At 45.1% G+C, this 14,555-nt stretch overlaps 2 protein-coding genes and 1 long non-coding RNA gene across 5 annotated transcripts in view; 1 reads left to right on the top strand and 2 right to left on the bottom strand.

Moving 5' to 3' along the window:
• The window catches only part of NAA15 (N-alpha-acetyltransferase 15, NatA auxiliary subunit), a 62,283-nt gene extending 59,778 nt beyond the window's left edge, over positions 1-2,505 (bottom strand). For both annotated transcript variants that reach the window (XM_073341162.2, XM_073341163.2), the window contains exon 1: positions 2,168-2,505. In XM_073341162.2, the coding sequence (XP_073197263.1) occupies positions 2,168-2,221 (54 nt within the window). In that variant the 5' untranslated portion in view covers positions 2,222-2,505. The remainder of the gene's footprint in view (positions 1-2,167) is intronic.
• A 4,032-nt stretch (positions 2,506-6,537) lies between these two features.
• On the top strand, positions 6,538-10,826 carry NDUFC1 (NADH:ubiquinone oxidoreductase subunit C1). Of its 2 annotated transcripts, XM_073341159.2 has the most exons (4): positions 6,544-6,806; positions 8,532-8,635; positions 9,692-9,780; positions 10,677-10,826. In XM_073341159.2, coding segments are annotated over exons 1-4 (255 nt in total). In that variant the 5' UTR covers positions 6,544-6,745; the 3' UTR covers positions 10,678-10,826. The 2 variants fall into 2 exon arrangements, with proteins under 2 accessions (XP_073197261.1, XP_073197260.1); XM_073341160.2 differs by lacking the exon at positions 10,677-10,826 and having other exon boundaries at positions 6,538-6,806; positions 9,692-9,781.
• Positions 10,384-14,555, bottom strand: part of LOC140910397 (uncharacterized) — a 59,781-nt gene continuing 55,609 nt past the window's right edge. The window contains exon 4 of the long non-coding RNA XR_012158568.2: positions 10,384-11,455. This is a non-coding gene — a long non-coding RNA (uncharacterized LOC140910397). The remainder of the gene's footprint in view (positions 11,456-14,555) is intronic.

The raw sequence follows: 14,555 nt of genomic DNA, 5'->3' as shown, positions 1-14,555 counted from the left end.
AGTGCTCTGGGGGACGGGGTTCCGCACTCCAGCGGATCAGTGTGTATGGCTCCGACACGCTGCTCTGAGCGGCATGTTAAGGGTGCCAGGCTGGAGGGTTGGATTGGGGCAGAATGTCATGGGGCGGGGTGTTCAGGGGGGGTTGGATGACTCGGAGGTTCTGGGGGTGGGGTGGTCAGGGGACGGGGACAGGGATAGGGCGTGGGAGTCCTGGGGGCCTGTCAGGGGGTGGGGATAGGGGTCGGGGCAGTCAGGGGACATGGAGCGGGGGCGGGGTTTGGATGGGTTGGGGGCTCTGAGAGGTCAGTCAGGGGGTGGGAAGTGACTATTAATAACGGAAATGCTCAAGGCCAAAGCAAGTTCGATATAACATGGTTTCACCTATAACGCAGTAAGATTTTTTGGCTCCCGAGGATCGCGTTATATCAGTGTAGAGGTGTAAATGTAAAATTGTATATCACACAGGAACTGAAGTTATTTAGGTTACAAACATTCCCCCACAACTTGATGACAACAGAATTTCCAGTTAAAACAAACAAACAAACAAACAGAACAAAAACAACAGGCTAAACAAAATCTGCTTAGTCTGGAACAGACCTCAGCCTAAAACCAAGTTTTCTGAGCTAGATCAAATTAGGCTGACTTTTTCAAAGCTGGGTTAGGCTGACTTTTTCGCTCCTTAATGCCATCTTCTTTAAATTCCAGCTATGACAGAACACTCCAAGCCACACCTTTCAAAGTGGAATGCCAAGACAACTTTGACATTTGAGGAACTTTTCGAAGGAAGTTTGAAGAGACTACATAGCAAGGATTTAGAATGTACTTGTGTCCACATTTGGGTGGTGACTTCTGTTCTTGAGTACTAACTGAAGTTATGTGTTTCATGATGATAATACATACCTTTGCACTATTAACTATTGTGCAGTTATCTACACTTCTGTACATTTATTTCCAATGTAGTGTTTTTCAACTAAACTCTCAGTAATAGAATACATATATGATACATTAAAAGCAAAGGTTTATAGAAGATTGTAAGAATGTTTTGCACAAAAAACCTTAAGATGCGTATATTAAAAGGGATATTTCTCATTATTTCAGTAGAATTGACAAGATTAAACTAACATGAATAAGATGCAGCCTTCTAATGAGTTTCTCTGCATAACCCAATTGTATTCATCTGTGGTACAGATTACTATTTCTGCAATCTGAGACATTTCATATAGATTACAGCATCTGGCTTAACATTCCTGATCTCTGGGAGCACATAATAGTTTAAGAGTCTTTAAAAACAGACAAACATTTTAGAATCTAAACTAACGTGCAATAGTTTGCAAAAAATTTTGTAGGAGAGAACTATATGATATTTCAAGATTAAGTAGATAAGAGGGAATCCTCTAATCATGAAACTCTTGACAATCATTCATTAATTGATCCATCTCCTTACAATACTCCATGCACATCAAGTGCCTTATAATCAAATTTCATACTGCACTGAATCAAAGCTGATGTGCACCTATTATATTGCTTTGTACAGTAAATTATGTATTCCTTTTATGCATACTTTAAAAGGAGAGTACAATGTCTTAGTTTGTACTCTCAGTAATTATTTTCTGGAGCAGAGTTTGTTTCATTGACACATGCCGGAATTAGAATCCAGGGAAAGTTAACTGTCAAAATGTTTTATGTAGACAAGGCTTAATTGCTCAGTTAGTCTAGGAAAAGTCACTCTAAAACCTTCACCATTTTACATTTCCTCCTGCCGAAGACACATTCCCCACTGAATAGCAAGAACTAATCTCTCCAAATCTGACTTTGTAAAAAACCCAGAGGAATCCCAAGGCCCCCAACTATTGTAGGAACAGAATTAGTGAATTCGGGATGCTTTAAGAAGTCCTTCGTTCCCAAGCACCGGGGGAGCAGGGGGGCTTTCGACCGTCCTCCCAATCCTCTTCAGGGGCAGCGGGGGAAAGACAGAGCCCGAAGCGGGGAGGATGTAGCAACCAGCGGAGCAGGGGGTGACGAGAGCCGGCGCCAGGGCCCAGGCAGAGGTGTGGGGGCTCCCTAGGTCCCGTCCCACCGAAGCAGCGAGGGCTGCAGCTCCCTGCGCTTCACCAGGGGCAGGGGCCTGGCCAGGCGCCCCCGAGGGCACCCCGCCCGGCTCACTCACCAGGATACGCTTGAAGAGCGCGTTCTCCTTGGGCGGGAGGCTCACGGACGGCATCGCTCCTGCTGCTGCCGCGGCCGGCTCCGGCTCCGCTTGGAGGCTCCGGGGGGCGGGGTGTATCCTGCCACTGCTCGGTCACCGCCGCCTCCCGGGACTCCCTGCCGGGCCGCCCCCTCCTCGTTTCCGTCCCAGGCCCGGCTCCTCCAGGCCGCCGTATCCGCGCTGGGTTCCCCCTTGCCCCGCACCGAGTCCCAGGCGACAGTTCACGTGGTAACTGAACAGGCCGGAGAGAGGCACCGTCAAAATGGCCGCCGCCCCTTACGGCTTCCCCAGCCGGGTCACGCTGCTCAACGCGCATGCGCCGCGACCCCGTGGCCCAGCACGGCTCGAGCACGGCTCGGGAGTCGGTGCGGGGCATGCTGGGAAGTGAGGCCGCTCCCGCGGTCCGCCCTGGTGACTCAGAGCCCGTCCCAGGCTTCCCCCGCGGAGCGGGCGGCGTTGTCGTGACTCGCCTCCAGCCCCCGCAGCCGCAAAAGCCGAGGGTGGAATGAGGCCGTTCGGGGGCTTTGCACGCCCCATTATGCACCCCGCCCAGCAACCGGCACCAGCCCTCCCTCGCCCCGCAGCGGCTCCGGGGCCGCCTCTGCTGGCAGGTTTTACGGGTCCCGCGAGCTGGCTGCAGGCGCGTCTCTCCCACCAGAGGCTGGACAGCTCCGGCCCGGCTGGACTAGGGTTTAATTGTGCTGATCGCCTGAGTTAGCCAGCACTTTGTAGAAGCCTAATGTAAACAAGGCCCGCTCCCTGTAAGGTGTCAGCCTGGTGGGGCTAAAGTCGGGGGGCTGCGCGTTGGCTGCATTAGAATTATTAGATTGTTAGCTCGTGCTAACATTGTGCCTTTAAATCCTACTGTAGATCAGGCCTGGGTGGATGCCGTTTTCAGGAACATACCGTACCTCCCTCTCTGGCTTTTTACCAAAAGTGATGAGTCGCTACCATATGTGGGCATTTGGTGCAGTGCCAGCTCCCCTTACACGGCTCTGACACCCCACCTCCACCTGCAGCATCACCCTGTTATCTTCCAACCTTGCAGAACCAGTTACAAAAAAGGCAAATGACTGCTATTTTTTGGGACCCGCCTTCACAGTGCTGTGCCAGCAAAACAACTCAGAAGCTAGTCAACTCTTGCCCCAAGACAGTGGTTCAGGCCACTGTTTGCTCTCCTCTGCTTCCCTCTTGGGCCGTGGAACCACAGAAAACACAACTGTTGCACTTTTGGAAGTCTGTAAAGCAATTCTTATGTGCAGTGTTAGAATTTTGTATGGTATTTAAATGCAAATTAGGATGAGATCCTCAGTTTTTGTTGATAACTTCAGCAGGATTTGAACCCAATTGTCTAATGAAAAGTTTACATTCAACCTATTGTGCCACAAGCCTTCAGCCAATGATACTGTGAAACGGTTTTGTACCCTAAATGAAAAGTCCTGAACTGCTTTTAACATCCAAATTAGTAATGGGATGAGAGTTAAAGTACTTTTATGGATTAGAAACTTGCTAAGAAACAGAAAACAAACAATAGGAAGAAACAGTCTAGTTTCAACATAGCAAAAGTTAACAATGGGGTGCCTTGCTTCTGTACTAGGGGTCTGATCTATGGCCCACTGAAATCAATGGGATTCTTTCCTTTTACTTCAGTGGGTTTTGGATAAGGCTGTATGAGGTGTTTAATATATGTATTAATTATCTGGAAAAAGGAATGGACACCGGGACACAAAATTTGCATATGAAGAGACTAAAGAGTGCTCTGAGAAGCTTTCAGAAGGAACTAAAGATTAAGATCCCAGTCCTGTAAAGATTTGTGCACACTGCACATGCTTAACTTTACTGTTGTCATGCTGACTGGAGTAGCTCACGACCATGAATGCCATCCTCAGGGCAGACTGTCAAAAAACAGGGCAAAAATCCCAAACTGGTTGTATGTTCTATAATTAGATTTCACCAGCCTAAAAACAAGTGTGAACTCCTGAAGCACTATAATAGTCTTACCACAGAGTCGTAGATAGTCCCCTTGGGCATTCCAATTTATCTTGCCATCCAGGCAAGATAGACTATGTGATAGATCAGGGGTCGGCAACCTATGGCATGCATGCCGAAGTCGGCACGCAAGCCAATTTTTAATGGCACGCTGCTGCCTGCTGGGTCCCAGCCACCGGCCCCACTCAGCCTGCTGCCGAACCCTGGCCAGCAGCCGGAGTGCTGTCAGGTGAGTAAAAGCACCTTTTTTTGGGATCGCTCCCCCTGTTCCCTCCACCTGGCTACATGGCTGGTTAGGGTATGTCTATTCTGCAATCAGATGGCACATACCATCCGACTCAGGCGCACGGGGCTTGGGCTAAGGGTCTGTTTAATTGCAGTGTAGATGTTTGGGCTCGGGCTGCAGCCTGAACTCTGGGACCTCCCACCTTGCAAGGGCCTAGAGCCTGAGCTGCAACCTGAGCTCAGACATCTACCCCACAGTTAAACAGCCCCTTGGCCCATGGTCTGCGAGCCCAAGTCAGCTGGCCTGGGCCAGCCACAGGTTTTTAATTGCAGTGTAGATGTAACCTCAGAGTCCAGACAGCATAAAGCAGGGGCCTCACATTCAAATGACCACAAGGGCCACATGAGGACTGGTGCATTGGCCTGAGAGCTACATCACTGACACCCCCCCACTCGCTGCCCCGGCCCCGCCCCCACTCCACCCCTTCCATGAGGCCTTGCCCCCACCCTGCCTCTTCCCACCCCTTCCCTGCCCCCATTCCAACCCCTTCCCCGAAGTCCCCACCCCCACTCCGCCCCCTCCCTGCACCCCAGGGGGTTCAGGAGGCGTTCGGAGTGCAGCAGGGGGTCAGGGTGCAGGGTCAGGGGCAGGGGGCTCAGGACAGGCATAAAGAGTCCCAGTTTCTCCTTATTAGGGATTTGTATTGCCCCTGAACCTAGAATCCAAGCTGATGGGATGAGTTCATGTGCAAGCCTCCCGTTCTTGGAGGGGATTGGGAAAACAATCAACAAGGTCTCTCTACCCTTCGGTACTACACGATGCCTCATTTGCTTTCAATGGGCCATCTTGTGTACAGAATGAACACTTTACCTTCATTAATGCTTCTTTTCCTGTTTGGTGAGCACTTTATAAGTGGGATACAGATATTATGAGTAGGATTAACACATGTAGCATCCTACAAACATTCCATAAAGTATAAACACTTCCTTATAACTAATATCTATTTTTACTATACTAACCCACAGGTAAGTTTCCAACTATGCTTAGGTCTGTATTCAGTGAGGCCCTGGGACTTGGCACAAGCTGACATCTGGTCTGCCAGCATCACAGTTACAATGCATAGTCCCACTGATTTTGATAGGACTACTCCTGGTAATAAAGTTAAGCACATGTATAAGTGTTTGCAGGGTTGGGACCCATGTGACTCATTTTTATATATTGATGCACAATTCTTTAAAAACCTGGGAAATCTCCACACAAAATACTTAGCCCACTGTAAGTTACAGTTGCTAGATGGCATATTCCACCAAACAAAGTCATTCAACACCCCATCTATACTCCATCTGTTTGACTTTTGTCCCTCAAATACCTTTTTTCCACCACCCAGACTGTTGTGATTTTATGATGAGTATCATGATATTTGGTGTTTTCCGTAAGGCCCCAGCTACTAGAGCCATGCGATTATGTGAGATTTGTAAATGTAATGATTTTTAAGTCAGTAGTAGATTTTGGGGGGCCTGACATGATTTGTGAATGCTTGGGTTTGGCACTGCTATGCCTCCCACTTTATTCTGGGAAATTATTTCTCATTGGATGGTTAATTCTGTCAATTTGCTACTCTCTAATTGAAGGTTTCAAGTGGAAAAATACAGAAGAAAATGAAAAGGTGCAGAGATGGTGCTTAGAGGATGAGACTTGTAGGTTACAAAAGGAGGCCAAAAAATGAGGATGATTTACTTTAACACCAAGTAGGTGATGAGTTAGAGAAGAGATACTCAAAAGTAGGAAGGGTGCAGTGAACATTGATTTGTCCCTCTGCTTTGAATGGTAAATGAAAGGGTAAACAATAGGGGGGCATGGAAATCAATGCTGCTTTATATAGTGTGCAGCCGGTGAGGGACATTCCTGGGGGCCAGTTGCTGGGCACCTGCCAAGTGCTTCATTTGTAATGAAACAGGTGCCAGGGCTCAAGCAATTGCTTTTACATTCAAATATGATGCAGCAAGCCCAGAGGTGGCGGGGCTATGAACTACCGAGCCCTGGCACAAATTAAACACTGCACCCATCCACCGAGTGAGGCGGGGCCGCCAGGCAGCCCATGAGCCCCGCAGTGAGAGTGCCAGGCTGTTGCCTCAGCAGCCCGGCAAGGAGAGGAGTGAGGGTCCCTGCGAGAGGAGACGGCCTGGGCGGGCCGCCACAGCTCTCCCGTTTCCGGGCGCTGTGCTAGGGCCTCTCCGCAGCAGGGGGAGCCCTAAGCGCCCCAGCCCCGCCTCTGGGCGGCTCAGGCCGGGCTGCGGCGGCGCGGGGGAAGCTGGGCCGGGAAGATGGCGCCGCCGCTGGGGCTGGTGAAGCGGCTGTTGCTGAGATCCGGGAGCCTGAGCCACAGTGAGTGCGCGCGGGCCCCGCCCTGGCGGGCATGGCGGCTGGGGAGACCGGACCGCAGCCGCGGGGAGGGGAGGGGAGAGGAGCGGCGGGCCCCTGCCCGGCCGCTGTCTCCGCGGGGAGGGCTGGCGGCCCCCCGGCTTGGGGCTGGGAGTGACCTTCAGCCTCTCGCTGGGCCAACGCGCGCCCCTGTCCCTGGCGGAGGCGGGATGCGGCTGGCAGGATCGGTGTGGGGAGAGTCCCCCCATTTGGTGCCTTGTGTCCTGTGTCGGCTCAGCGGAGGGCGGCCGCGATGGAGGGGGTTTGCACGGTAGGTGCCTGCCCGCGACATAGGGTTTGTCTTGGATTTAGCCCTTTCTTGCCTCCGAAGGTAGGTGATCAGACTGGGGGTCCCCTCTTTGGAAGAGGTTTGGAGAGGGTGCGCATTGACGGGATTTGCCCGTTATATTTATTCTGTGTGTGTCGTTTCAATGCCCATGAGCCCATCTGTTAAATGGGGCTGGCTGGGGCCAGCTGCGGACACACACAAACAAACGACCTTTCCTGACCCCTCTCCTCTGGTGCCTGTAAATCCCAGAGAAGTTCTGTACCAACTCCCTGCCAGACTGTCCTTCCTCTATATTCTCACACATACCTTAGAACAGACAGAGGCAAATCTTAACCTGCTTTTGCCCTCAACCTCTTACTGCCATCTGTGAGCTGGCTCAGGTTAACAATAGGGCCTATCTCATAATATTAGGATTAAGTTTTAAAAATATTTTTAATTTTTGCATATAACATTTATAATAGTGAAATCCCTATCCTAATCCCCCTTTATATTGAAACACTTAAGGTGCTTTGAGAAAACTGGATGAAAGAAGTTATAACTTATTTATTGTCTTTATTACTTTGAGCACCAATCACCAGAGCAACTAGGGTGACCAGATGTCCTGATTTTATAGGGACAGTCCCAATATTTGACGCTTTGTCTTATATGGGTGCCTATTACTCCCCACGCCTGTCCCAATTTTTCACACTTGCTATCTGGTCACCCTAATAGCAACAAGGCACTTATATAGAAATGCACAATATTATTGCCTGTATTACATGGAGCTGTTTTTATTTCACACACACATTTGTTTCTAGGAAGGTTTTCTTTGTTATCACCCTTTAGCTTAGCCAGGTTTTATTACTTTTATCATCAAAAATAATTGGTTAACCTCTCCCTGAGTATCTTAAATTCCTTCCCCCTGAAAATGCACATCTTCTCACTCTTGGTTGCATTTTTACTTTTTGACTCTTGAAGTCCTGATTAAATAATCTTCACCATAATAAAGACTTTTTCCCTTTCTCCTCCTTGTGATGATTAGATCTAATACACAGTGTGATGATATATGTAGGGAAGTGGTGGAAGACCCGTTGCTTAGGACTTCTAAAGTGAGACAACTGATTGAGTAAAATATAGTCAGGTACAATCCTATATTCCCAGAGGGATGGAAATAGGTAATTTAGTTGGAATTGTGTTATCGTTGTTGCTGCTCATCCTTCCCTTGATGAATCCCTGTGCTCAATGAATGATCTTTGCAGAAATGGGTGAAATGAGAGGGCTGGAAAACCATTTACACTGGTAATATAGTTTTTCAGAGAATCTTTTATAATACAGATCAGACAAGACTGTCATGAATTGGTTTGATAATCTAATAGACTTGACAGAAACTAACGTGTGTGTATGAAATTCCTGTATTTTAGCATTGACTCGTTCTGCATTCATTGCAAGAAATCCTGACCATACTAAACCAAACTGGGGAAAGGTTGGACTGACTTTTGGCACTGCTGCAGCTCTGTGGGTCCTAGTAAGTATTCTCACATTGTTACACTATACTTAACTAGTCACTAGAGAAATCTTAAGACAGGGGCTACTGTTAAGAGAAGGTTTCAGAGTAGCAGCTGTGTTAGTCTGTATTCGCAAACAGAAAAGGAGTACTTGTAGTCTCTAGGGTGCCACAAGTACTCCTTTTCTTTTTGTTAAGAGAAGGTTGTATATGAATACCGATTCATTTGCTGTAATGGATAAGATAACCAAAGGAAACGTCAAGGTTTAAGAAATACACGTAGATCAGATATGTCTCTCTGAAGCCCCAGGTAGTTTGTAATATTCCTTTATAAACTAGAAATTCATGAAGCTATTCCTCTTTGCTACAACTTTCCAAACAACCATACACTGAAGATTTGATTTTCTACAGATCTACCAACTTCTCTCCCAGACAACGGGTGGGCATGTATATATTTGTGTAGATGTGTTTAACAGCATTTTCTTTTCTGCTCCAAGAGAAACTAGACATGCTTTAGGGAGGGGCTGTAATAAAACCTTATTTTTCTTTTAAATATATTAGGAAAATCATAATTTTATGACTGGATCAGACACTCCTATTTTTGCTACTTTAAAGCTTTGTCCTGTCTACTATCAGGGCAGCATTGTGCAAGGCACTGCGCAAATTCTTAAATAAAATTTCTTTCCTGAGAGGCATCATAGTCCAGGATAGTGGCAAGACATAGTAGGTGGAGGGAGAATGTAGTAACGGTAAAATGAACATGTTGTGCAGAATAAGCAGCAGTCAGAGAAATGTTTCACTGTTCCCAATTTGTCCAGTATCCGGTGTCTTGTCTATCAGTGATCAGCACAAGATGATGCTGTGGAAGGTGTAAGAAACCTCCCTGTGGGTAGTAGTGGGATAATCTTTCATCCCAGGGAGTCTCCTCCTATCTTTCGATTGTCAAACACCGACTTACATCCTGAATCAGGAGATTTTATCTCTTCCAAAACTTACTTTTATTTATTTTTACAATAATGCTGGTTCCAGCTTGCTGCTTCCCCATATGGCTTTTTTAATCATATTGTCACCTTCTAGCTCTTCAAGCAACATAATGAAGATGTAATGGAATATGAAAGGAGAAGAGAAGAGAGAGAGAAACATGATGCATGTACAGGATGTTCATAGTAAGTATACAAATACAGACTGGTAATACATAGACTGATATATCTCTTTTTAGACAAGCCTACCTCCTGCAAGGTGCTTACTGGCCTGTCTTGCCAATTAAACAATGAGAGTTGTCTGTTCCTCTTCTTTCCTTGTTTCCTACCCGTTACTCACTATCCCCCATTCCCTAACTCAACCCCTCATTAAGAATTTTAAAAAAGAAAAAAAGTCCAACACAAATAATAACTAAGATACCTGTGCCAATTCATCTGTGTTTGGCTTTTAGATTGTAAGCCCACCAAGTCCTGAATTCTCTTTGTGCATGTATGTGTCTGAGCGTTTGTATGATGGTCAGGACAAGGGGGCCTCAGTCCTTATTGAGCCCTATGGCCAGTACCATAATATATATGTTTTGATAATAAGGTGTCCGAAGGAGCTGTTCAGCTTATTGTAGGATCAGGCCCACAATAGAAATCAATATTTTCTTAATTTCACATATCAGAGAATTTTCCTGTGCCTTGTATTTTATATAGCTTGGTACATAGAGGATACCAAAACTCTAAATCAATGCATATGAATTGGGCCATTTGATTTTTTTTAAATATAAAGGTAATAGCCCTCATAATGCTGATCAGAATATTTCACTCATAATCTGTGTTTAAATGTAATTTATTTACTTTACTGTTACAAAACACATAATTAACTGACAGCTATGGGTTCAGAGCAGTTAATATGCAGCTTTAAAAGAACATTTTTTGTTGGGAAACCCCACAGTTGATGGTCACTCTTTCAATTTTCTATAAATGCCTCTACTATGCAGCTAAAAATGGAATGAACATAGAGAAAACATTTCATCACACTTACTGAACGTATTTAATTTTTCATGTCAACCTTACAAGTATGTTTTTTTTCCTAGGTTGACAATATGCTCTAAGAAGTGATTGAGTGATAATTGTAATCCACAAGGAAATGATGAACAGGGTATCAGAATATATCTGGATATTTATCTGTTCTGAATGTTTTGTACAGAGCACTGTGAAATAAACAGCAATTAATATGGAAGAAAGTGGTTGAATCTCTTTTCTTGCTGTATGTGTTTTATTCTGAAGACTAGCAGAAAGTGTGTTCAACTGATATTTCACCTTTGCATAAAATCAGTGTTACTGTTTCAGAGTTAATGATTTTTAATTTTTAAGAAATCATTGTGCTTTTGAGATTACCTCAGTTATTCTGAAAGGTGGAGTTCAAATAGCACTCTCTCTGAATTTTTATATGTAGCAAATTGCTGAAGTCATTAACTAAATCATTTCAGTCACTAACCTTTAAAAGTACAGAAAATAAACCATATGACTTTCATAAGTGTTGGGGATTCACTTAGAAAAAGTGAATCATGCTTCATGAAAGAAGAGCACTAACAAAGTTGCAATCTGTATATAAATGCTAAAATGTGCATTTCAGGGTTTTTAACCTTGTGAATATTGTACATTGAAAATAATTTCTTCTTATAAGTCTTGTTTGAAATTCCAGTTGGCCTTGGAAGAGTTGCTTCAGGAGCTACTGCAACTCACATTTACACATCTGCATACAAGCTTGAAGTCATTCTTAGAGTACTAGAGTGCTTCTCCAATCTTGTCTGCTCTGCAAGATGCACACTGGGTTCATTGTCCCATAGCAAAGATGTAGACCTTCATTCAGCTAGGAGAGAAAAACCAGAGGTATAGTCAGCCTTTGGATTTGGTGTGGTGGATGTTTGGAGCTTTTGCTTTCTAGGGCTTTTTGAGAAATGCTATGTAAATTACAGAAATGCTATGTAGTGTCTCTTTTGAAGGTCATGCAATATGGAATGAAGGGTTAGTCTTAACTTTGAAGTTAGTCTGATCTGCCCTACATCCCCTGTTTTAGAAGTGCTCCATTGAGAATCATGAAAGCAGAATTAGCCTTCAACAATTCTGTATGGGAGGAAAGGGAGTTGATGATTTTTTTTACACTAATTTTTTGGAGACTGATTATAAATAATATTTATCTTGAATCATAAAATTTGAAACACACACTAAATCAAGCTCTTAAATTAAAAGTTTAATAGTGCAAAGAGAAACATACTTCCATGTTTTTCCCCTTCATGAGTGTATATAGCACAGGGGTGGGCAAACGTTTTGGCCCGAGGGCTGCATCTGGGAATAGAAATTGTATGGCGGGCCATGAATGCTACAGTATTGGGGCTGGGGTGTGGGAGGTGGGTCAGAATTGGGGCTGGGGTGTGGGAGGTTGTGGGTGTGGACTCCGGGGTGGGGCCAGAAATGAGTTTAGGATGCAGGAGGAAGCTCCAGGCTGGGGCGGAGGAGTGGGGTGCGGGAAGGGGTGCAGGCTCCGGTTGGGAGTGTGGGCTCTGGGGTGGGGCTGGAGATGAGGAGTTTGGGGTGCAGGAGGGTGCTCCAGGCTGGGACCAAGGGGTTTGGAGGCGGGAGGGGGATCAGGGCTGGGATTAGGGTGTGGGGGGGTGGCTCAGGGGTGTAGGCTCTGAACAGTGATTACCTCAAGCGGCTCCCAGAAGCAGCAGCATGTCCCTTCTCCAGCTCCCACACAGAGGTGTGGCCAAGCAGTTCTGCAGGCTGCCCTGTCCGCAGGCACCGCCCCTGCCGCTCTCATTGGCTGCAGTTCTCAGCCAATGGGAGCTGCAGGGGAGGCGTTTGGGGCGGGGGCAGCATGTGGAGTCCCAGATCCTTTAAATTGCCCCCTGGGGAAGCCGGACTGCCCCCGTATGGCGCACTGGCTCTTGCCGGTACACTGTACCGGCTTACTTTCACCTCTGCATACCAGTCTACCCCTAAAGATATCACATGTTCTCTGAGATAGGATGGTGACTCAGAAGTCTTAAACGGATATTTGGTGGTCTGTAATTGTTAACATGTTCTTGCATTAAATGATAAAACATTTCAAGACCTCTATTTATGTAAGAGAATAGTTTCCTCCTATTTAAAGGCTGCTGAGGGTAAAAATGGGTTTGTGAGGTTTTTTTATTTTAAAAAACTTATTTTGATGTAGAGAAAGTGTGAAATGGTTTTTTCATTTAAAAGAGAAAAAGGAATGGGGTTATGGTTTCTACTTGATTTTTCTTTACTGTATTAAGTCTTCTCTCCCTTGATGACTAAGGCATTGTCTTTCTTTGAAAAATTACAGTAGGGTAACTACATCAATTTTTAATTTATCTATTAGACTGGGGTGCAAATGGTTAGTATAATACCTAGACCTTTTGCTTTACACAGTATCATTATCCGCATTTTTCAGATGGGGAAACTGGGGCTGAGAGGTGAAGTAATTTGCCCAGGATCACCTAGTAGGCCAGAGGCAGAGTAGGGAATAGAACCCAGCTCCAGGGTCCTAGTCCAGCACCTAATCCAGTGGATCATGCTGCCTGTAGATGCATGTAACCATTTGAAATCAGTGAATCTCTTTAAGCATGATTTAAACTGGTTAAGTGCATCAACATTATTAAGGGTTTGAATTAATGTAACTAGATAGATTTTAAATCTATCTGGTTACACCAGTGCATACGTCTAATCTAGTCCAGTCTTAAAAGAATTGCAGTGGAAGCCCTTGAAGGAGCAAGGATGCCAAGTCTCAGAGAAAGCTGTGATTTTAGCTGTTTGAGTTAAATAGATGCTAACATTAAGAAGTTAATCAGACTGAATTAAAATAATTTCCTGTTTCAACTAATCCAGTTCTTATTTCCTTTAAACCTGTGTTGTCATAAACCTACTATTTTTGCAGTCAGCCACCAACCCTTTTATGAAATTAAGGTCAGACAAAACCTGAATTTCTGTAAGTGGAACAAATCTTTTTGGGTGTATGGAAAGGGCTTTAAGTTTGCTTGATTAATCACAGAGCAACAAAGGGTACAGAGCTATTTTGTTTCCTTTTCAGGTCATAGTTAACGACCTTATTTGTGTGACAAGCTCTATTGCCTTAAATGAAGACTACTCAACCCTACTGAAAATTCCAGCAACTCCTTTGTGATTATCCAGATAATCTCTTTCTTCTGTGCCCTGTTTCTTTCAATCAGATACAGGTATAGAAATCAGCAGTTGTTACCTTGTTCCTAACATACCTCTGAACCTCCCAAGACCCAAACTTGGGACACTATGTGACAAAGACTTGCAATATAATATTTATGCATGAAATTTAAAATGCTGTGGGATTTTTTTCTTTACTAAAATAACCTTTATTTTAATGTAAATTTTCTACAAATAAAGAGGACACCAAATCTGTGTGAAATATAGGAAATTGGGACTAAAATGAGTGCTATCACTCAAAATGAGGGACACTGGGGAAAGATGGTTCTCCAGTGAAAAATCTTCAAGGAACCTTCCTATTTGGGCCATTCGCAAGGGCTGCTGCATCAACCCCTAAAACTGATCATCACATGTCTTTCTGCATTCACAGAAACCTGGCCTAATAGAGATTAATCTTCTGTGCGTTTGGGAGCCATAGATCTAGATCATGTTCTATTCCTTTTAACTACAGGTCAGTGTTCATGAAGCAGCATTGGTCCCTATGCTAAAGTTATAGAATTTTTTTCAGATATTTGACTTCTCCAGAAGGTGTGGAGTTCTCAAAGGGTGACAATAATTAAGTTTGACCACGAGGGTTGAGAATTGGCAGTATGGGGCCCAGCTTGAAGTTCTGCTGTGACAATATTTAGCTGAAGGGTGGTTAAGAAGAAGATTGGGGGCCAAATCTGGATGGACAGATGCTTTTGAATAGACCATGAAATCTTTTAATTTTTCTGAGTCTGGAC

The sequence above is a fragment of the Lepidochelys kempii genome, chromosome 4 (genome assembly GCF_965140285.1).
Source record: "Lepidochelys kempii isolate rLepKem1 chromosome 4, rLepKem1.hap1, whole genome shotgun sequence".
Taxonomy (NCBI): Eukaryota; Metazoa; Chordata; order Testudines; family Cheloniidae; genus Lepidochelys; species Lepidochelys kempii.
Note: the sequence above shows the minus strand (reverse complement) of the source record. Positions and strands in the feature narration are given on the sequence as shown.